This window comes from Mandrillus leucophaeus, unplaced genomic scaffold, assembly GCF_000951045.1.
Source record: "Mandrillus leucophaeus isolate KB7577 unplaced genomic scaffold, Mleu.le_1.0 Scaffold400, whole genome shotgun sequence".
NCBI classification, from domain to species: Eukaryota; Metazoa; Chordata; class Mammalia; order Primates; family Cercopithecidae; genus Mandrillus; species Mandrillus leucophaeus.
Genome location: NW_012104255.1, coordinates 1,259,489 through 1,284,171, shown reverse-complemented (window position 1 = coordinate 1,284,171; position 24,683 = coordinate 1,259,489). Strand labels below are relative to the sequence as shown.

Here is a 24,683-nt window from a genome sequence, read left to right as displayed (position 1 = left end):
CTCCTTTCATCTATCTGGTGTAATTTATTTTCGTGGCTAGGTGGGGAGCTGAGAAACCATCTGACCCAGCTAGATAATCTTATGGCTTCCTCCTTCCCAGACCAGGGTCTCTGGAAAGGTAAGGGAGCAGGTTCCTCCCCTACAAATCATCTGCACTTCACAAGAGTCCTTCCATGAGCATGGGCGTCTCAGAACTATGTTCTACTCTACTCCAGCTCCCACCGATCACTCTGTTTGGGGCCATCCCTTGGTCCCTGGGTCCATCCTGAGTCATGAGTGCTTGGGGCACACCCACCTCCCTTTTGGTGTTTTTGGGACACAGTCACTCTAAAGTTCACTCCGTGGGAGGGGTCAGAGATGAAACCCAAGGTAGCCACACCTGAGAGGTGTGGAGAAACAGAATCACAGGCTAAGGTCCAGGTACAGGTGAGCCCAGGGAGCAAGGGAAGACTCAAAATATGAAATCCAAGAATATCTGAGGGGAAGGTTGGCAACAGGAACTAAGGAGATTGTACAAGTTAAGCCTGCAGTGCAGTGACCTTTGGTCACAATATACCCAGAAAAGGGAGTATCCAAAGCCTAAGATTACATGTTGACATTTCTTCTTTTCTTGATTTCTTGGTATGTTCTTTAAATTCAGTATTCTGTAAAGTTAATTCGTTCACATGGATCAAAAATCAAATATTGGTGCTGAGAAGGAAATTAACAGCTAAAGGCTTACATTAGAAAAGAAAGAAAGGCCAGGTGTGGTGGCTCACGCCTGTAATCCCAGCACTTTGGGAGGCTGAGGTGGATGGATCAGGAGTTTGAGACCAGGAGTTTGAGACCAGCCCGGCCAACACGGTGAAACCCTATCTCTATTAAAAATACAAAAATTAGCCAGGCATGGTGGCACATGCCTGTAATCCCAGCTACTCAGGAGGCTGAGGCACGAGAATCACTTGAACCCAGGAGGCAGAGGTTGCAGTGAGCTGAGATCGTGCCACTGCACTCCAGCCTGGGCAACAGAGCAAGGCTCTGTCTCATAAATAAATAAATTAATGAAATAAAATGATATTGAAAAGCTTCATTCCTACCCTGTCCCTGCCATCAATCCCACCCTGTTCCTGCCATCAATCTCATCATCCTACTCCCACAGGTAACCATTTTCATTAGTTTCTACATCCCAGATCATATATTCAGGCAAGTGTATACTAAGATAATTCTTATTTCCCCCGTTTTTACATATAAAGTGGCACACTATACACATGGTTGTGCACCTTTACTTGACAAATTCTGGAGATCTTTCCAAATCAGTACATACAGAGCTTTTTTTTTTTTAAATAGCTGATTAGTGTTCAGTTGGATAAACGGACACTTGCACATTTCTAAAACCCACTTTGGCAGTATGCATCAAGAGCCTTACATTTTTTCATATACTTTGATTCAGTAATTGTTCTTCCAGGAATCTATCCTGAAGAAACAATCAAGAAATGAGGGACAAAAACAGACATTTACTGTATGATTCTTTAAAACTATTCCCTCAAAGAAATAAAAAGGAAGCAGCAAAAAGCAAGTAGTTAGGCAAGGATGGTACATTCCTGCAAAAGAATATCACATAACTATCAAATGTTTCTGGAGAACTTTGGTGACACAGGAAAATTAAGATAAACCAATAGATTCAAACACAAAATTGGATATACAGTTGACCCTTAAACAACATGGGTTTGAAATGTATGGGTCCATTTATATGCAGATTTTCTTCTGACTCTGCCACCTGGGACAGCCAAGACCAACCCCTCTCCTTTTTCTTCCTTCTCAGCCTACTCCATGTGAAGACAAGGATAAAGCCCTTTATGAGGATCCACTTCCACTTTATGAACAGTAAACATACGCTTTCAGCTTACTTTATTGTAATAATACAGTATGTAACACAAATAACATATACAAAATATGTGTTGACTATGTTACTGGTAAGGCTTCTGGTCAACAGTAGGTTGTTAGCAGTTAAGGTTTTAGGGAGGCAAAAGTTATATGTGGATTTCTGACTGCATGAGGGGCAGGGTCTGCGCCCCAACCTCCACATTGCTCAAGTGTCAACCACACGGTGTGACAGTAATTATGTTTTTAAAATGCACATAAAAAAGACCAAAAGGAAATGTAGGCAAGTGTTAAATAGTAGTTTCCGCTGAGTGTAAAAATTATAGGCAATAATTTTCCTTCTTTATGCTCTTCCTCATTTTTCTAATACTCTAGGGTAATGTTGTATTACTTTTTATCATCAGAAAGAAAGATTTTAAAATGTAATCTAAGGAATCCTAGCCCAGGCCTCCACTCTACACCCAGGGGCCCACAAGCTTCTCTGGACTCTTCTGTCTCTCCAAAACATCTACCAAATCCAGTCCCTACAAAGGGCAAAATTCCTGAGGAGGTAGAGAAATATGCATATTTACTTCTTTCCTTGTCCAGGCTCTAAAGGCCAAGTTCAAGGCTTTGCCACCATGGACCAGGTAGGAAGCAGGGTGTCTCCTGTTCTCTCGCAAACCTAAAAGAGGAAAGAGGAAAGCAGAGTGTCAACAAAGCCATGCAGGAAAGTGAAGGACTTGGGACTTTTGTTAAGACAACCAGAGAAAATGCTCAAGGTTCTGAGCACCACTGCAGATCTCAGTTCTTCCAATAGTGTTCGTTTACTGAGTATCTACTAAGTGCTAGGAATGTGATATCTATTATCTCATTTAACCCTTATACCTATCCTGTAAGCAAGGTATTATCTTCATTATACAGCCCAGGAAATTGAGGTTCAGAGAGGCAAAGTCAAGACCAAAGGCACACACCTAGTAAGTGCTAGAGCCATGACTAAAACCATGTGTAGTTGAATCTGAGGCTTGTGCCCCTTCCATGACATTACTGTGCCTGTTGGGTTTCAAAATGAGAACACTCAGGAGGACTATGAATTCTACCTACACAGACTTGAAGGGCCATTAATGTACAAGATGGATTAGGTGTGTTCTGCCTTATGTCAGGAAGCTACTACAAACAGCCAGATTTAGGCTCTATAAATAATTTCCTACTGAACCAAGCTGTTTAGAATAAGTAATGAACAGTTAGTCATCCAACATCTGATTGAAAACTTAAGTGACAGTCTAGGTGGCAGAGTAAGAGTTTGAGGTATTGGCTATGAGGCTGTACTCATGGCCCCTGAGATTCTTTGTAACTCATCAATACTGATTTCTCCTGGCCAAGTCAACTTGAAGAATCTTAGGCCTAAGTAAGGGACCCATTCTATTCTCGATCACATCAGGGAAGAGGAAACCCAGTAAGCAAATTGGCTTCCAACTGGGCTAACGCCCAGGAACCAAAACAACGATGCCAGGACGGTCAGGACTGGGCCTTATCTCCAGGGGAAGCAGATCCAGGAAACTCTCAGACTATCCAGATTGAGCTTTTTATCTTAACCAGCAGGAAATAGAGATACTTTCACTGTGATCCAATATTCTCAGTCACACTTGCTAAACAAAAAGGTTAAAATCCATGCCCTGCCATGTATTATGCTGAGTAAAAAAGTGAATCTGAGAAGGTCACATACTATCTGATTCCATTTATACAATATTCTTGAAATGACAAAATTCAGCCAGGCGTGGTGGTTCTCACGCCTGTAATCCCAGCACATTGGGAGGCTGAGGCGGGCAGATCATGAGGTTAAGAGATTGAGACCATCCTAGCCAACGTGGTGAAACCCCGTCTCTACTAAAAATACAAAAATTAGCTGGGCATGGTGGCATGTGCCTATAGTCCCAGCTACTCCGGAGGCTGAGGCAGGAGAATCGCTTGAACCCGGGAGGCGGAGTTTGCAGTGAGCAGAGATTGCGCCACTGCACTCCAGCCTGGTGACAGAGCGAGACTCCATCTCAAAAAGAAGAAGAAAAAAAAAAGTACAAAAACTAGCTGGGTGTGGTGGCGGGTGTCTGTAATCCCAGCTACTCAGAAGGCTGAGGTAGGTGAAGCTTGAACCCAGGAGGTGGAAGCTGCAGTGAGCCAAGATCACGCCACTACACTCCAGCCTGGGTGACAAGAGTGATACCCTGTCTTGGGGGGAAAAAAAAAAAAAAGAAATGACAAAATTATAGAAATGGAAAACAGATTAGTGGTTTCCAGAAGTTATGGATGGTACAGGGGGGACAGTGGGTGAAACTATAAAGGGGTAGTATTGCTGGGTACTGTGGCTCATGCCTGTAACCCCAGCAAAAGGAGTCTGAGGTGGGAGAATCGTTTGAGGCCAGGAGTTTGAGACCAGTCTGGTCAACATAGCAAGACTCTGTTCGTACAAAAAAATTACAAAATTAGCTGGGTGTGGGGGCCCGTGCCTGTAGTCTTAGCTACTCGGCAAACAAAGGCTCCTAGGAGAATTGCCTGAGCCCAGGAGTTTGAAGCTGCAGTGAGCCATGATCGCACCACCGCACTCCAGCCTGGGTGACTGAGTGAAATCCTGTCTCAAAAAAGAAGGGGCTGGGGGCTGGGTGGGTAGCACTAGGGAGATTTTTTTTAAAGCACTAATTACCACTTTTTAAAAATTGAACATATTTAAGGTACACAACATGGTTTTAATTTAAATACTGAGATCTTTCTGGTGATGAAATAGTATCGTGTCTTGACTGCGCTACTTACACATACACACACACTCATTCACTCAGGGGAGAGGGGCAAAAAGGACAGTTGGCAAAGGGCTCCATACCACGAAAGATGTCCAGGATGTGCTTTCCCACATACCAACAGATGGTCTCAAAGTTGGGGAATTTGAAGAGGTCTGCTGTGCTCAGCCGCTTCTCAATCTCATAGGCTCTAGGAGGAGGAAACAAAACAACAAAAACAAGGATTCATTTACCGAGCACCTACTATGAATCAGGTATTGTTCTGGATGCTTTGTATCCCTAATCCTCAAAACGACTCTGCAAGATCTGGCTTTATACATTAGGAAACTTGGGCTCAAAGGTTATATAACTTGCCCAAAGTCAAATAACTACTAAGTGCAGAAAAGGTGTTAATCTTCAGCTGAACATGATCAGGAACAAGGAACCATTCCTTTCTGGCTTTCTACATTGTACTCCTCACTCCAGCAGACAGGAACGGCCAACATGGAATCACCATAGTTTCAGGACTCACTTGAGCTGCATCTCGATGTTAAGGCTGTGTAAGAAGTTCCCTCCAAAGGCAAGGCAGTCCACAGGCGTCAGCACAGCATGGATCCATCCTGCAGTGTAACAGGGTAAAATCAAAGCTGGCAAAGGGCCTTTCTTCCTCTGGTTATCTCCACTACCTACTCATCTCAAACCCAACTCCTTAAGAGCAGTTAGCCTCCAAACTGGCTCCCCAACACCAGATGTTCTCAAGGTGTGGTCCAAGGAATCCTCAGGCTCCCTGAGACTCTTTCAGAGAAGCTGAGATGCCAAAACTATATTCATGAGAATATTACGATGTTCTTTGCCTTTTTCACCCTTATTCTCATGGGTATACAGTGGAGTTTTCCAGAGGGTACATGATGTGATATCAAACAGAATGAAAGCAAAAGCAGATCTGGGGATCTAACAATTTTTGATTAACCCAGATATTATAGAGATTTGCAAAGATGTAAAACAATGTCACTCTTCCCACTAAACATTTTTGAAAATAGTTTTCATAAAAAATTTTTATTTATGCTAACATGTAATGGGCTTATAATTATTTTTTAATAAATTAACAAGTATTTTTAAATTTTCTATTTTAATTTATATGGTAAAAATTGATAAATATAAACCACACAATAAAAAGCTCTTCTGGGTCCTTAATTTTTAAGAGTATAAAGGAATCCCAACTGTTTGCAAACCACTGCTCTACAATAATCTCATATCTATCCTTCACATCCAATCCTGAGCGATATATCTAAAATATAAATTAGGGTCAGGCGTAGTGGCTCATGCCTGTAATCCCAGCACTTTGGGAGGCCGAGGTGGGCGGGTCACCCGAGGTCAGGAATTTGAGATCAGCCTGACCAACATGGCAAAACCCCATCTCTACTAAAAATAGAAAAATTAGCTGGGCATGGTAGCAGGCACCTGTAATACCAGCTACTCGGGAGGCTGAGGCAGGAGAATCGCTTGAACCTGGGAGGCGGAGGTTGCAGTGAGCCGAGACCACACCATTGCACTCCAGCCTGGGCGACAGGTGTGAGCCACTGCGCCCGACCTATATTATTCTTTTTATCTTTTGGTACATCTGAAATATTTCATTAGAAACTAAATAAACAAATAAACCTTCAATGGCCCTCAATCGCCTCTGTGGTAAGTTCAGTCGGCCTACCTTTTCACTTTCACCCACCCCAGCCCTTGTTGTTTAAGCTCTAGTATCCATAAGCTGCGTCACACAGTTTTGGTTTGCTTCCACCTTTCCCTATGTCTGAAATGCCATTCCTGTCTTAGTTAATCCCTACTCACCCTTCTAGTGTCGCTCTCCTAAGATTTTCACAAACCTCTGGGCTAGACTAAGCGCTCTTCTCTGTGCTTCCAAAACTAAGGGTGAATACGTCTATTGGTGCTATTGTGGCTAGTAGATTATACTGAAACAGCCTATCAGTCTTTTGTCCTTAGCACTTAGCCCAATGCTAGGGCACACAGTAGACACTCAATGCTTGTGGCACTAAGTAGATTGCACCTGGTGTGTGGGCATTTCTACCAAGATGTAAATTAATTAACTCAAACCGCTAATGGGCAAATTCAATTCACCAGTTACTAAATGCCCAGTATAGAAAAGTCATTATGGAATAGACCAGGCAAAGGATTCAAAGATGGATGAATAAATGCCTGGGAACAGAAAACTATAAAAGAGAAAAGCAGATGTGGGTGGGAGTTGGGTGGGGAGTGAATGACCTGCCTCACCATGTATTAAACATTCTAAAAAACCAATGAAATCATACCAATAATATTGATAATTGAAGAGAAAAACAGACTTGTAAAACAACAGACAATCCAATATATATAAGACAATATATGGTTAGACACATATAGAATTATATAACAAGAATTTGAAAGAAAGCATTGTAAGAATACCTTAGTGAGCAATTCCAAACATGCTTGACACAAAAATAGAAAATAGAAATTCTCAGCAAAGAAATACACAAGAAACAAACGAAAATTTCAGAACTGAAATGTACTGTATCTGGGCCAGGTGTGGTGGCACACACCTGTAATCCCAGCACTTTGGGAGGCTGAGGTGGGCGTATCACGAGGTCAGGAGCTCAAGACCAGCCTGACCAGCATGGTGAAACTGTCTCTACTAAAAATATAAAAATTAGCCGGGTAAGGTGGTGCGCGCCCGTAATCCCAGCTACTTGGAAGGCTGAGGCAGGAGAATCACTGGAACACAGGAGGCAGAGGTTGCAGTGAGCTGAGATCGCGCCACTGCACTCCAGCCTGGGTGATAGAGCGAGACTCTGTCTCAAAAAAAAAAAAAAACAATATCTAAATTAATGCAATGGACAAACTCAACAGAAGAATGGAGACAATAGAAGAAACAGAATAATTCGAAGACAGAGAAACCGAAATTACCCAATCTGAACTTGAACAGAGAGAAAAAAGACACAGAAAAATAAACTTAAGGACTTGCGGGACTAAGACAAGATACATAACATTCATGTAATCAGAGATCCAGCAGAAGTTAGAGTATGAGTCTAAAAAAGTATTTCAAGAAATAATGGTGGCCTGGCGCGGTAGCTCACACCTGTAATCCCAGTACTTTGGGAGGACAAGGCAGGCAGATCACCTGAGGTCAGGAGTTCAAGACCAGCATGGCCAATATGGTGAAACCCCATCTCTACTAAAAATACAAAAATTAGCAGGGCATGGTGGCACATGCCTGTAATCCCAGCTACTTGGGAGGCTGAGGCACAAGACTCACTTGAACCCAGGAGGCGGAGGTTGCACTGAGCCGAGATCGCACCACTACACTCCAGCCTGGGCAACAGAGTAAGAGTCCCTCTAAAAAAAAAAAAAAAAAAGAAAACAAAAAAGAAAAAAAAATAATGGCTAAAAATTTCACATATATGGCAAAAGACATAAACCTACACATTCAAGCAGCTCAGTGAACACATTCAGCATTATAAACCCAAAGAAATCCACGCCAAAAAAAACACATCATGGCCAAACTGCAGAAAACTTAAGAAAAAAAAAAAAAAAGAATGAAAGTATCAAGAAATGATACATTATCTATTGGGGAAAAACAATTCAAATGATAGCCAAAATCTCATCAGAAACCACAGAGGCCAGAAGGAAACAGCAAAACATTCTTTAGGTGTTGAAAGAAAAGAACTATTAACCCAGAGTTCTATATCCAGAAAAATATCCTTCAGGAATGAAAGAAAAAAAAAATCAAGACATTTACAGATGGAAAAAAACTAAGAACTTGTCGACAGTAGACCTACCCTGAAACTCTCAACACCAGAAAGGAAAACAGAATAGACGAGTAAAAACACTCAAGAGAATTTCCTTCTCTTGAGTTTTCTAAATTATATTTCATAGGGAAAGCAAAATTTATAAAACTTTGTGATACAGTTCTCAACATACGCAGAGAATAGAAGCCCTCTTGGTGTAGTGGGTAGCACGACAATCTCATAATCAATGTATGAAGAGAAATATTTAAGACAAATACATGGAAAAATGTAAAACATGACTAACTGCAGAAAAATGTGAAGGATAAAGGGATGTAAAAAGAGGTAAGGTTTTGGGCCTGGTGTGGTGACTCACGCCAATAATCTCAGCACTTTAGGAAGCCAAGATGGGTGGATCACTTGAGTTCAGGGGTTTAAGACCAGCCTGGGCAACATGGCAAAACCCCATCTCCACTAAAACTAAAAAAAAATCAGCCAGACGTGGTAGTGTACATCTGTGGTCCCAGTAACTTGGGAGGCTGAGGTGAGAGGATTGCTCGAGCCCGGGAGGTCAAGGCTGCGGTGAGCTGTCATCTTACCACTGCATTACAACCTGGGTGACAGAATGAGATTCTGTCTCAAAAAAAAAGAGGTAAGGTTTCAACCCTTCCCTCAAACAGGTAATATGTAAATACTAGTAGACTGTGATATGCTATGTATGTATAAAGTAATAATTAGAGTAAACACTAAAAAATAACTAGAAAACCTATATGAAAGCTGAACCAAAAAATTCTTATGAAAATTCAAGGGACTGGCTGGGCCCTATGGCTGGCGCCTGTAATCCCAGCACTTTGGAGACTGAGGCAGGTGGATCACCTGAGGTCTGGAGTTCGAGACCAGTCAAGTCAACATGGTGAAACCCCGTCTCTACTAAAAATACAAAAAAATTAGCCAGGCATGGTGACGGGTGCCTGTAATCCCAGCTACTCGGGAGGCTGAGGCAGGAGAATCGCTTGAACCCAGGAGGCAGAGGTTGCAGTGAACTGAGACCGCATCATTGCACTCCAGCACGAGCAACAAGAACAAAACTTCATCTCAAAAAAAAAAAAAAAAAAAAATCAAGGGGCTAAATAATACTGAAAAAGAAAAAGTTGGAGCACTAGCACTTCCCAATTTCAAAACTTACTACAAATGTACAATAATCGAGATGGCATAACACTGTTAGAAGGATTGATAGAATAGAATTCAAGGACCAGAAATAAACCCCCATCTTTGGTCAACAGATTTTTGACACAGGTGTCAAGACAATTCAATGGGGAAAGAACAGTCTTTTCAAAAGGTTCTGGGACAACTAGATAACTACATACAAAACAAAGAAATTGGACCCTTACCTCATACCATATACAAAAATTAAAAAATGGATGAAAGATCTAAATGTAAGAACTAAAACTATAAAATGCTTAGAAGAAAACTTAGGCATAAATCTTCATGAACTTGAATTAAGCAAGTCTCTTAGACACCAAAAGCATAAGCAAATAAAGAAAAAAATAAATTGGACATCAAAATTTGTAACTTTTGTCCTTCATAGGACACTATCAAAAAAGTGACAAGACAGCCCCAAGAATGAGAGAAAATGTTTGCAAATCATATATCTGGTAAAAGTCTAGTATCCAAAGTATATAAATTCTTATAACTCAACAATGAAAAGACAATCTAACTAAAGAATGGGCAAAAGATTTAAATAGCTATTTCTCAAAGAAAAAAAAAAAAACTATATAAGTGCCCAATGAACATGCAGAAAGATGTTCAACATCATCCAGAAAACAGAAATCAAAACCTCAATGAGATACTACTCTACACCCATTAGGATGGCTACAATCATAAAGAGACAGCAATAAGCATTGGAGGAAGATGTGAAGAAACTGAAATTCTCATAATTACTGTTGAGAATATAAAATGGTGCATGCAGCTGCTTTGAAAAGTTTGTCAGTTCCTCAAAAAGTTAAACACAGAGTTACCATATGACTCAGTAATTCCCCTCCTCGATATATACCCAAGAAGAAATGAAAACACATGTTCGCACAATAACTTGTACATGAATGTTCACAGCAACACTATTCATAACAGCCAAAAAGTGCAAACAACTCAAATGTCTATCAACTGACTAATGGATAAACAAAATGCGGCATATCCACACCACAGAATATTACTCAGCTGTTAAAAAGAATGAAGTGGCCAGTGCAGTGGCTCACGCCTATAATCCCAGCATTTTGGGAGGCCGAGGCGGACAGATCACGTGGTCAGCAGATCGAGACCATCCTGGCCAACATGGTAAAACCCTGTCTCTACTAAAAATACAAAAATTAGCTGGGCATGGTGGCGCGTGCCTGTAGACCTTGCTACTTGGGAGGCTGAGGCAAGAGAATCGCTTGAACCCGGGAGGCAGAGGTTGCAGTGAGTGGAGATCGCGCCACCGCACTCTAGCCTGGCAACAGAGCGATACGCGATACTCCGTCTCAAAAAAAAAAAAAAAGAAGTGCTGGCTGGGGAGCGGGAGTGGCTCACATCTGTAATACCAGCACTTTGGGAGGCCTAGGTGGGTGGATCACCTGAAGTCAGGAGTTCGAGACCAGCCTGGCCAATATGGTGAAACCCCATCTCTACTAAAAATACAAAAATTACCCAGGCAGTGGTGGCAGGTGCCTGTAATCCCAGCTATTCGAGAGTCTAAGGCATGAGAATCGCTTCAGCTTGGGAGGTAGAGGTTGCAGTGAGCCAAGATCGTGCCACTGCACTCCAGCCTGGACATACTGATAAATGCTATAACATGGATGATTCTTGAAAACATTATGAGTGAAAGAAGCTAGACACAAAAGACAGCATATTACAACATTCCATTTATATGAAACATTCAGAAGGTGAAATCCATATACAAATGAAGTTAAAAACGGGTTGTCAAGGGCTGGCGGACAAACGAATAAAGAGTGACTGCTAATGAGTATAGGGTTTCTTTTTAAAACAATGAACATTTGGGCCAGGCGCAGTGGCTCACGCCTGTAATCCCAACACTTTGGGAGGCCGAGGCGGGTGGATCACCTGAGGTCAGGAGTTCAAGACCAGCTTGGCCAACATGGTGAAATCCCATCGCTATTAAAAACACAAAAATTAGCTGGGCGTGGTGGCATAAGCCTGTAGTCCCAGCTACTCGGGACGCTGAGGCAGGAGAATCACTTGAACCCGGAGGCAGAGGTTGCAGTAAGCCAAGATCATGCCACTGCACTCCAGCCTGGACAAAAGAGTGACTCCATCTCAGAAAACAAATAAATAAAATAATGAACATTCTCTGGTATTAGATAGCAGTGACGTACAACCTTGTAAATATACAAAGAACTGAATTGTACCCTTTAAAATGGTAAATTTTACAATATATAAGATGTATCTTAATTTTTCAAAAGCTCATTTAACTTAACGAAAATACAACATATCAATATTTGTGTGACACACCTACATCAATGCTGAGAGGGAAATTTAGGGAAAGTCTGAAATCAATAAACTAAGCTCTCATCTCAAGACTACAAAAAGAGCAAAATAAACCAAAAGCAAGCAGAGGGAAGGAAAAATAAAGATAAAAGCAGAAATCAATACAACTGAAAACAAAAAGACAACAGAGAAAAATCAATAAAACAAAAAGTGGGCCAGGTGTGGTGGCTCACCCCTGTAATCCCAGCACTTTGGGAGGCCAAGGCAGGCAGATCACGAGGTCAGGAGATCGAGACCATCCTGGCCAACATGGTGAAACCACGACTCTACCAAAAATACAAAAATTAGCCAGGCGTGGCGGCCGGCACCTGTAATCCCAGCTACTCGGGAGGCTGAGGCAAGAGAATCACCGGAACCTGGGAGGCAGAGGTTGCAGTGAGCCGGGATCGGGATCGCACCACTACACTTCAGCCTGGGTGACAGAGTGAGACTCTGTCTCAAAAAAACAAAAATTAGCCAGGCGTGGCGGCCGGCACCTGTAATCCCAGCTGCTCAGGAGGCTGAGGCAGGAGAATCACCGGAACCTGGGAGGCAGAGGTTGCAGTGAGCCGGGATCGGGATCGCACCACTACACTTCAGCCTGGGTGACAGAGTGAGACTCTGTCTAAAAAAAAAAAAAAAAAAGTGGCTCTTTGGAAATATCAATAAAAATTGACCAATCTGTAGAAGACTGACACAAACAAAAGAGAAAGCACAAATAACTAATGTCAGGAATGATACAAAGAATACCACTAGAGACTTGGAAGATATCAAAAGGGTAATAAGAAAATACTATATGGCCGGGTGCAGTGGCTCATGCCTATAATCCCAGCACTTTGGGAGACTGAGGGAGGTGGATCACCTGAGGTCAGAAGTTCAAGACCAGCCATGGCCAACATGGTGAAACCCCATCTCTACTAAAAATTAAAAAATTAGTCGGGCGTGGTAGTGCAAGCCTGTAATCCCAGCTACTCAGGAGGCTCAGGCAGGAGAATCTCTTGAGCCTGGGAGGCAGAGATCACAGGCAGACGAGATCGCGTCACTGCACTCCAGCCTGGGCGACAAGAGTGAAACTCCATCTCAAAAAAAAAAAAAGGAAAACACTATGAACAACTCCACACATACATCTGACAATTTAGATTAAATAGACCAATTCCTTGAAAAGCAGATGATCGCAACTTACTTAACACAAAATACAAAATCTGAATAGCCTTACGAAGATTTTTTAAATTGAATGTTAATTTAAAACTTCCCAAGAAAACAAATCTCCAGGCATATGTGATTACACTAGAGAATTCTACTATACATTTTAAGAAAATTTAACACTAATTCTGATTAAAGAAATGAAAGAAAATCTAAATAAGTGGAGAGATACACTGTATTCATATAAGACCCAATCAAGTAAAGATGTCCTCTCTCTCCAAATTGAGACAACTGGGGGATTTTTTTCACAATAAATATACTCAAATCTCACCCAAGACCTAAGAATTCATAATTCTAAGAGTGAAGCCCAGGTACATACTGTTTAGGAAAAAAAGCCCCATCCCCACCACAGGTCATTCTGACTTAGAGCCCAGAATGCCAGCCTCCCAGGCACTACCCCTAGAGTTACGGGGCTCAGAGTCATGTTCTCTATCTTCACCAAGATGACATCAACCCAGGACAAAGAAGTCCATCAGCCTCCTCCTGGACATTCCCCACTTTCAGCCTCCCCAGGTGACCATGCTGCTCACTGACTACCCCATGAAATTTCTTGAGGCCCAGTTCTGCGCCTTTGGCTGATATGAGAAAGACATCCCACATAATCAGATTAATATGCTATGAGGCCAAAAGCTCCCTTCTTTCCACCCTCCCTGAACCCTCCCAGAGGCACCCAAGGGAAGACCTGTGGGAATGAAAAGTGTCTGTCCTTGCTTCACGGAACACTTGTAGCACTTGTCCACCTGGTCCCCAAAGAACATCTCATTCTGATTAGAGGAACTGCTCCAGCACTCAAAGAGAGTCAGATTGGCATTTGTTGGGCGAATCAGGTAGAAGATCTTTTCACCCTGAAACAAAAAGAGGTTGAAGTGACAAAAATACCAAGGGTTTCCAGAAAGTCCTTAATGGGTACTCCAAAAGGCTATTATTTCTCCCATGCTCCAAAATGATGGCAATATGCCAGATTTCTTGCCCAAACCCATCCAAGAATCATTTTTATGTGGATTTGGAAAACTTCAAAAGGTCACTTTGCTTTTTGTACTTTTAAGTTTCTATAAACTTGACAAAAACAAATTGGAAAGGGCATTTCAAACAAAATTGTTCAAGTTAAGACAAATGTACACCAAGTGTTCCTATTTTAGACACAATGCCAAATAAAAAATGGCCTCTACAGATGAGTAGATCAATACTAGTAGCCTTAGGAGAATTTAAGGCCACATTACTGATGAGAAGAAAATTGAATTTGCCTTCAAATGCCATTTACAGAGTGTTCCTTCCCACACCTGCAATCAAAGCCCAAGGACTTCTGGAAGATTGTATGTTATGTGATTATCTTTTGGAAGAACATTTATTTCCTAATTGTGTTTTGCCTGGATAAACATCAGAAAGATAATTTGGCAAAAAAAAAAAAGAAAAAGAAAAAGAAAAAGAAAGAAACAAAAACCCAGTAGCACAAATATATTCTCAAAGCATGATTGGTTTAACCAATATTTCCCAATAATAAATTTCAATGTAGAAAAGTAACACTAGAAATATCAGTTGTACAACTGGAGAATTTTGAATCAGATCTGTAGATTAGGTACTAGTATATCAATGTTAACTTCCTGATTTTGATAACTATACAAATTATTTAAGACATTGTCTTTGTTTTTAAGACAAAGTTTTAAGACAAACCTGTAGTTAAGAACTACAACTGAATTATTAAGATATAAAGGAATACTATGTCTTTACGTGCAAATGTCTCAGGAAAAAATATATATATAACCATTTTATTGTGTTTGCTTTAGAGAAAGAATATAATAAAATGGTAACATTTGAGGAATCTCGGGAAAGGGCAGAGATTCTTCCCATTATTTTTGAACTTTTCTATAAAATGAAATTATTTTAAAATAAGAGTTAAACCTAACATTTGCATAATAGCACTTTCATTTACACATTCTAATTCCTACATGATAAACCAATGGAAACAACTAGTTAAGGACTTGTGATCACTTGGACAAGAGCCACAATCCAAGTTTTCCATTCTCTCCTTTGACTTTTCTGGTAAGAAAACTAGGCCAGGCATGTTGGCTGAAGTCTGAAATCTCAGCACTTTGGGAGGTCAAGGCAGGAAGAGCACTTGAACCCAGGAGTTTTGAGTCCAGCCTGGGCAACACAGTGGGACCCTGTCTCTACAAAAAATAAAGTAAAAAAATTGTCTGGACACGGTGGCTCATGTCTGTAATCCTAGCACTTTGGGAGGCCAAGGTGGGAAGATCTCTGGAGCTCAGGAGTTTGAGACCAGCCTGGGCAACATAGTGAGAGCTAGTCTCTACAAAAAAAAAAATGTTCTTAATTAGCCAGAAGTGTGGTGTACACCTGTAGTCCCAGCTACTTGGGAGGCTGAAGTGGGAGGACAGCTTAAGCACAGCAGGTCGAGGCTGCAGTGAGCCATGATCATGCCACTGCACTCCAGCCTGGATGACAAAGTGAGACACTGTCTCTAAAAAAAAAAAAAAAAAAAGGTAAAAAAAATTAGCTGGGAGTGATGGCATGCACCTATAGTCCCAGCCACTCAGGAGGATCCCTTGAGCCCAGGAGTGAGAGGCTGCAGTGAGCTATGATTGCACCACCGCACTCCAGCTTGGGTGACAGAGCCAGATTCTGTCTCTTAAGAAAAAAAAAATAATAATAATAAAGAAAACTAAATAATGTGAACAATGGTGAAAACCAAAATCATTTAAGGAATTAGGAATTTGTTTTCCAGACCTCAAAAATCCTTTATAGTCACTGACAATTAATACACTAATTACAAAATTGTTAACAATCACTAAAAAGGAAACTATAGAAATCCTGACTTTAAAAAGACTTCTTACACAGGTTTTATCTTCACTGTGGTGGCAGTTAAATGACTATATACAATTGACAAAATTCATCAAATTGTACAATTAAAATGGATGAATTTTTTATTTATTTATTTTTTTGAGACGGAGTCTCACTCTGTCACCCAGGCTGGAGTGCAGTGGCGCCATCTCGGCTCACTGCAAGCTCCACCTCCCAGGTTCACGCCATTCTCCTGCCTCAGCCTCCCCAGTAGCTGGGACTACAGGTGCCTGCCACCACGCCCAGCTAATTTCTTTTGTATTTTTAGTAGAGACGGGGTTTCACCATGTTAGCCAGGATGGTCTCGATCTCCTGACCTCATGATCCGCCCGTCTCGGCCTCCCAAAGTGCTGGGATTCGGCCAAAATGGATGAATTTTATGGTATATAAATTATACCTCAATAAAGTTGGAGGAAGGGAAGCTTCGCATGTTGCCAGGAATTTCCAAAGTAAATGTGGACATTTCCATACATGCTGGTATGAGTATAAATTGGTTCAATTAAGAAGGTAAGAGTGGTTGGGTGCAGTGGCTCATGACTGTAATCCCAACACTTTGGGAGGTGTGTTGGAGGCAAGCAGATCACTTCAGGTCAGGAGTTCGAGACCAGTCTGGCCAACATGGTGAAACCCTGTCTCTACTAAAAATACAAAAATTAGCTGGGCGTGGTGGTGGGCGCCTATAATCCCACCTACTTGGGAGGCTGAGGCAGGAGAATTGCTTGAACCTGGGAGGCAGGGGTTGCACTGAGCTGAGGTCACGCCACTGTACTCCAGCACTGGCAACTGTCAGCTTGGGCGACAGAGTAAAACTCCATCTCAAATAAATAAATAAATAAAATCTTTGTTTTTCCTCTGCATCAACAACAACAAAAAAGAAGGTAACAACCAGGAAAACCTCAGGTATCTGCTATTATTTTAAAACGTTTGATTAGTCAAACATTTTTTAATCAATTTTTTTTTTGAGACAGAGTCTTGCTCTGTCGCCCAGGCTGGAGTGCAGTGGCACGATCTCGACTCACTGCAAGCTCCGCCTCCCGGGTTCACGCCATTCTCCTGCCTCAGCCTCCCCAGTAGCTGGGACTACAGGCGCCCACCACCACGCTCAGCTGATTTTTTTGTATTTTTAGTAGAGACGGGGTTTCACCGTGTTAGTCAGGATGGTCTCAATCTCCTGACCTCGTGATCTGCACGCCTCAACCTCCCAAAGTGCTGGGATTACAGGCGTGAGCCACCATGCCTGGCCAAATCAAATATTTTTTATTCAAAAATGTAAATCAAACTAATTCAAAATGTTTCTGTGCTGCCATGTGACACGTACAGGGAGGCCCAAGGCCTGGCTGCCTCCAGAAGCCATGCGTATTCCTACCTTGAGTACATGGTACCAGACAGAGGTGCCACCAAAGTCAATGTGAAAGTCTGTATAGCTATCTCGCACACTCATGAGGCAGTACTTCTGTACATTGGGTCTCTCAAAGACACATTCCTCTGGCCACAAGTTTTCGACCCATGACAGCTTTCGAACAATCTTCGGTGTCTCCACAAGGTTAGAAAGTCTACCAAGGAAGGGGTGGACAGCAGATGTCAGCTGACTGGGAATAGAAGGTTGAGGCCTGAATAAAATACCCCACAGTTCAGTGAGGCTCAGATAAGTCAGAGAACAAGTTCCCTCCACAGAATCCCCAAAGGCACACAAGACACTTATTTCTGTTCTGTAAGTCTGGTCAGTATCCTCACTCTACTCATCTCCAGAAATCCCAAGTCCCAGCTCCATAGGCTTCTCCAGTCAAAGGTGTTCATTTCCTCCACTAAATGCTCATACTCCCCAGCCCCACTCCAGACTACTCACTTGGCATGTGGATTATAGAAGTTATTGCACTATCCTTATCTCATAGTGTCTTCTTTATGGGAAACCACTAGAGCAACCTCACAGGGCTCAGTTCCAGGTAAAGAAATGTTTCCCTGAAACATCTGGTTGTTTTTATCCTATGTAAAATCTTACAATATTGCACTCCTCTCTTTGTTCTGAACTTCAGGAAATTCACTGAAAACTCTACAGTCCATCTCCACCAACTATCCAGACATTCATAAATGCATTTTATGTGCAGAGTACCCACCACATGCATATTCCATTTCCCAATCTTATTTCACTTTTGTCCTAATTTTTCTTTTGTTTTTTTTGGCTTCTCCACATCTCTGTAAGCTACCTTTAATAGTCTTTCAGGATGAAGTGAGGTATAAACTAACAAATATAGTTTTAAAACACTCTCAGGTTGTTTAACCTTGCATCTTAGAAACAACAGCAAGGGTCTTAATATTGTACCGTAATTACATAATATGTTACCATAGGGAAAGTGGCTAAAGAGTACACAGGACCTCCCTGTACACTTTTTTGCAACTTCCTATGAATCTACAAATTAAAAGTTAAAAATGTAAATAATCAAACAGTAAGTTTCCTAAGGGTAAAAAGATAAGTTATGATTTCTTGGTATTTCCCACATTTCTGACCCAAAGAGAAGACTATATACGTTATCTATTGAGTGTGTGAGTCCAGATAGAATCATTTAAAGGTAAATAGATTTATCTTTTTCTTTTTAAATGTAAGAAACCTACATTGAGGTAATTTTAGTAAATCTATTTCCAGGAACTGAGGACCTATCCCAGCAGTTACACAATGACTATGCCACTGTTGTATACAGGAGGAAAAGGTCAAAGGCGGCTGTCCTAAGGTCTTGAAAAAGGGGACAAAAATTAATTAAAATAGCTACTATGTAATCTATCCAATGCTATAAACTGTGGAGAAATATGACTCAAGTGTTATATGAGCAGCTACCCTAGAAAATATAACCCAGCTCGCCATCCCAGAGGAAGAAACCACCAGGAAGAAGAGAAAGGAACACGAGGCGAGGTGCAGTGGCTCATGCCTGTAATCGCAGCACTTTGGGAGGCCGAGGCGGGCAGATCACTTGAGGTAGGGAGTTCGAGACCAGCCCTGCCCACATCGTGAAACCCTGCCTCTACTAAACATACAAAAATTAGCCAGGCATGGTGGCGGGCGCCTATAATCCCAGCTACTCAGGAGGCTGAGGCAGGACAACTGCTTGAACCCAGGAGGAGGAGGTTGCAGTGAGCCAAGATCGTGCACTGCACTCCAGCCTGGGTGACAGAGCAAGACCCCATCTCAAAAAAAGAGAGAGAGGAACACGAATGTACACTAGACATATCACACAAGTTTCAGGCACTTTGTCAGGTTTGCTATTCCTGCACCTCTTACCTGGTATCAGAGAATTCCAAACTAATGACATTGAGGACTTTCTCCCTCTTGCCGCTGTAATAATATTTCACAAAATCACCAAGCTTCATCTTGCAGTCAGCCTGGCGGGTCACATCAATCACATCAATCTCTTTGTCAGAACCTGGAGTAAAGAGATAGGTTCTGCACCAAGTAGTCTCAGGGACTGTGGAAGACTCTCTTGTCCCCTCATCAGTCCCTAGAATGGCCTTACACTCAAAGCTTCTCTCCACCGACACTGTATGTATATGTGTGTGTGTGTTTGGGGGGCAGGGGTAGGAACACATCACACTTTCCTTAGATCTATGTGCCCTGCTAGGGCAATGGAACTACCTGACACACAGCCTCACACATAGTAGTCCACCTGCCTGGGCCTTGCTTCTCCATTTCTTCTCATCCTCTCCACAGAATCTCATGCCCAGATAACAAGTGGCATGTGAGAGCCACAGTCAAAAGCTTTCTCATTTCAACAGAAGACAGACAATGATCCCTAGAACTTCCCAGGTAAAAAATGGAGTTCAACCTAGGGTTGTATAGACTATTAAAAGGAGAAGGAGCTGGGCGTGGTGGCTCACGCCTGTAATCCCAGCACTTTGGGAGGCTGAGGCGGAAGGATCACTTGAGCCCAGTAGTTGGAGATCAGCCTGGGCAACATAGCGTGACGTCATCTCTACAAAAAATAAAACTAGCTAGGCATGGTGGTGCATCCCTGTAGTCTCAACTACTCGGGAGATTGAGGTGTGAGGATCCCTGGAGCCCAGAAGGAGGTGGAGGTTGCAGTGAGTTAATCACGCCACTGTACTCCAGCCTGGGCAACAGGGCGAGACCCTGTCTCTGATAAACGAATGAGTGAATGAAAGAAGAAGAGACTAGGATGTTGGCTCTCTCTGCTGAAGAATGACTTTGGACAAGGCATTTCACCTCAGATTCCCAAGATGTTTAGAGAGGAAATGCAAAAACAGATTTGAGGGGAAGGGACACAGATCTTGACAGGAATGAACAATGTTACAATTAAAAGGGTCTGTAGTGTCTTACCAACATAGTGTTCAACATCCCTCACAGTGAATGATGGCGAGGGCAGCGTCATGCCCAACCCATCCTTCTTCAGGACCAGGATGGGCACACTGAAGCTATTTTCTTCCAGGAATTCCACAGTCAGTTGATTTCCAGTGGGCTTCAGAATCACTTCATCTGAGCTGAGGGCCACAGAAGAGAAAGCTTGAGCCTGAGGCACTGCCCACTTAAAGGCCTTATTGGAGGCTGCCACTCACCCAAGAGGTGGGGTTTTTATGAGGGGACTTAATGTAAGCTGGTAACTAATAGCAAAAACCTCATCTGCTAGGGAAGAAATGATCTGTCCAAGGCTAGAGACCAGGTCACTGGCAGAGGTGGGGAGTATTCTGCCAACATGGTGCTCTTCTCTGGGTGACAAGAAGAAATCAGTCAAAAGCCTGGCCAGAAAGAAAAGACACATCTGACGAGTTCGGCAGATTTGTTCTAACCAAGAGCAGCATTACCCAATTTAAAACACTATCAAAGAGAAAAGACTGATTAAAACAAAACAGCAACATTTTTACATCAACTTTCTCAACATGCGTACTTAATGAGTTTCAGCCTGGGCATCATTTCTAAACCTGTCTCCACAAAAAAAATTCAAAATTAGCAGGGCATGGTGGTGCAGGCCTACAGTCCTACATACTTGGGAGGCTGAGGCAGGAAGATCACTTGAACCCTAGGAGTTGGAGGCTACAGTGAGCTTTGATCATGCCGCTGCACTCCAGTCTGGGTGACAGAGTCCCTGTTTCTTTCTTTTTTTTAAAAAAAAAAAAAAGAAAAGTAAATAGTTTTCTTTAAATCATGGTGGAAAAAAGATTTATATTTGACAACTCTGACAACTTGTGCTGGGACAAATATATTAAGCTCAATGTCTATCTCATTTTTTTTTTTTTTTGGGACAGAGTTTCACTCTTGTTACCCAGGCTGGAGTGCAATGGCATAGTCTCGGCTCACCACAACCTCTGCCTCCCGGGTTCAAGCGATTCTCCTACCTCAGCCTCCCGAGTAGCTGGGATTACAGGCATGTGCCACCACGCCCAGCTAATTTTCTATTTTTAGTAGATACGGGATTTCTACATGTTGGTCAGGCTGGTCTTGAACTCCCGACCTCAGGTGATCCGCCTGCCTCAGCCTCCCAAAGTGCTGGGATTACAGGCGTGAGCCACTGTGCCCGGCCTGCCTATCTCATTCTTTACATAATCCTAGATGGTCCAAAGATTAAATTCCAAAAAATAAAGCTTTAAGAGCAGAAAAACTTGGGAAAAACCCAGTAGTCATTAAAAATAGTAATAAATAAATTTAACCACATAGAAATTAAAATATTCTGCAAGAAAGCTGTTATAAATCAGTAATAGTAACACAACAGAATGCCTGTCAACACAAGCTAGCAGTTCACAGAGAAAACAATCAAGCTGGTTTATAAATGTATGAAATCTAAGCCTGAGTGCAGTGGCTCACAGCTGTAATCCCAGCACTTTGGGAGGCCAAGGAAGGCAGATTGTTTGAGCCCAGGAGTTGGAGACCAGCCTGGGCAACATGGCAAAACCCCGTCTCTACAAAAAAAAAAAAAAAATTAGCTGGGTGTGGTGGCACACACCTGTAGTCCCAGCTACCCAGGAAGCGCAGGTGGGAGAATGGATTAAGCTAGGGAGATCGAGGCTGCAGAGAGTGGTGATTGCACCACTGGACTCCAGCCTGTCTCAAAAAAACAAAAAACAAAAACAAACAAACAAACAAAAAAAACTACTTATTTCCTTCATAATTAAAGAAATACAAGTGTGGGCTGAGTGCAGTGACTCATACCTGTAATCCCAACACTTTGGGAGGCTGAGGTGGGCAGATCATTTGAGGTCAGGAATTTGAGACCACCTGGCCAGCATGGTGAAACCCCGTCTCTACTAAAAATACAAAAATTAGCTGGGCATGGTGGTGTGTGCCTGTAATCCCAGCTACTTGGGAGGCTGAGGCAAAAGAATTGCTTGAACCCAGGAAGCGGAGGGTGCAATGAGGTAAGATTGCACCACTGGACTCCAGCCTAGGCAACAGAACAAGACACTGCCTCAAGAAAAAAAAAAAAAGAAAAGAAAAGAGAAAAAGCACAAGTGGAAACAGTAGGATTTCACGATTTATCAGAAAGGCAAAAAAAATTGATAATAAACAATATTGGTGGCCGGGTGTGGTAGCTCACGCCTGTAATCCCAGCACTTTGGGAGGCCGAGGCAGGTAGATCACCTGCAGTCAGGAGTTCAAAACCAGCCTGGCCAACATGGTAAAAAAACCATCTCTACTAAAAATACAAAAATTAGCCGGGCGTGGTGGCAGGTGCCTGTAATCCCAGCTACTCGGGGGACCAAGGCAGGAGAATCGCTTGACCCTGGGAGGCGGAGGTTGCAGTGAGCCGAGATCACACTATCGCACTCCAGCCTGGGAGACAAGAGCGAGACTTCATCTCAAAAAAAAAATAAATAAAACAAACAAACAATATTGGCTAGGATATAGGAAAATCGGCACCCTCCACACATTATCTGTGGGAATGTAGAATGGTATAGCCACTATGGATGTAATTGGCAACGTATGCAAAAACTTAAGTGCAAAGATATTCATTACAGTATTTCTTTGTAATAGCAAAATACTGGAATCAACTTAAATGTCCATCAGTAGAGGACCTGCTAAATAAATGTTACACCATGCAATGTAACATTAAACAGCCATGAAAAAGAACATCTGTATGTGCTATTATGGATTGATCTCAAATATACATAAGTTTTTTTAAAAAAAGCAAGACACAGGGCTGGGCGCGGTGGCTCACGCCTGTAATCCCAGCACTTTGGAAGGCTAAGGCGGGCGGATCACGAGGTCAGGAGATCGAGACCATCCTGGTCAACATGGTGAAACCCCACCTCTACTAAAAATACAAAAAAAAAAAAATTAGCCGGGCATGATGGCGGGCGCCTGTAGTCCCAGCTACTCGGGAGGCTGAGGCAGGAGAATGGCGTGAACCCGGGAGGCGGACCTTGCTGGGAGCCAAGATCGCGCCACTGCACACCAGCCTGGGTGACAGAGCGAGACTCCGTCTCAAAAAAAAAAAAAAAAGCAAGATACGGAACAATAATATATAGTGTTTCCACTTGTGTCAAAAAAACGAATTTAAAAAATCTATGTTTGTATATGCAAAACCATTTCTGAAAGAATCTACAAATAACGGGTTGACTTTGGAGAAGGAACCTGAGGAGTCTGGGGTAGAGAGGAGAGTTTCTGCCTTTAAATAAACAAATAAAACAAGAAATATTAAGTTGAAGAAACACTTATTCCAAGTAACACTTTGGTTACAGAAAACATGAAAACAAGTAAAAAAAAAATAACAGATCCTGATAAGGCTGCGGAGCAAAGGGAATACTTACACCATGTTAGTGGGAATGTAAATTAGTTCAGCCACTACGGAAAGCAGTTTGGAGATTTCTCAAAGAACTTAAAAGAGAACTACCATTCCACTCAGCAATCGCATTACTGGGTATATACCCAAAGGAAAATAAACCATTCTACTAAAAAGACGCATGCACTGATATGTCTGCAGCACTATTCACAATCAAACTAGGTGCCCATCAACAGTGGAATGGATAAAGAAAAGTGTGGTACATACATACCATGGAATACTACACAGCCATAAAACAGAATGAAATCATATACTTTTCAGTAACATGGATGCAGCTGGAGATCATTATCCTAAGCCAATTAATGCAGGAACAGAAAATCAAATACTGCTTGTTCTTACTTTTAAGTAGGAGCTAAACATTGGGTACCCATAGATAAAGATGGGAACAATAGATACTGGGGACCAGTCTAGTCGGGAGGGAGGTAGCAGGGAAGGGGCTGAAAAACTAGCTACTGGGTACTATGTTCACTGCTTGGGTGATGGGGCCATTTGCACCCCAAACCTCAGCACATGCAGTATACCCACTTAAACAAACCTGCACAAGTACTTTCTGAATCTAAAATCAAAGTTGAAATTATTTTTAAAAAACCTGAACATGGTCTACTGAATTAAAAAACCAAGCAAAAGAGACTGCTTTGTTCCTTTTTTTAACTCATTATTTTTGCTTATTTCATGTAATTTACTTTTGACAAGGCCAGCTTAATTTTAAAAAGATAAAACCTCTTTTCGATTATAAAAGAGATATATGACCAATAATTTTTTTATATTAAAAGAGTTTCTTCTTCTCTATGAGAGAATTAAATTTTCTGATCCTAAGACTCCTTCTAGGCCGGGCACGGTGGCTCAAGCCTGTAATCCCAGCACTTTGGGAGGCTGAGACGGGTGGATCACGAGGTCAGGAGATCGAGACCATCCTGGCTAATACGGTGAAACCCCGTCTCTACTAAAAA

General features: G+C 42.1%; 1 protein-coding gene across 4 annotated transcripts in view; it reads right to left on the bottom strand.

Annotated features, from left to right (window-relative positions):
* Window positions 1-24,683, bottom strand: part of PHF8 (PHD finger protein 8) — a 116,478-nt gene that overhangs the window by 58,257 nt on the left and 33,538 nt on the right. For all 4 annotated transcript variants that reach the window (XM_011991997.1, XM_011991995.1, XM_011991996.1 and 1 more), the window contains 7 exons: window positions 20,280-20,440; window positions 19,227-19,368; window positions 17,322-17,508; window positions 13,779-13,941; window positions 5,140-5,227; window positions 4,712-4,818; window positions 2,433-2,524 (listed from right to left, as the gene is read on the bottom strand). In XM_011991997.1, coding sequence (XP_011847387.1) covers window positions 2,433-2,524; window positions 4,712-4,818; window positions 5,140-5,227; window positions 13,779-13,941; window positions 17,322-17,508; window positions 19,227-19,368; window positions 20,280-20,440 — 940 coding nt within the window. The remainder of the gene's footprint in view (window positions 1-2,432; window positions 2,525-4,711; window positions 4,819-5,139; window positions 5,228-13,778; window positions 13,942-17,321; window positions 17,509-19,226; window positions 19,369-20,279; window positions 20,441-24,683) is intronic.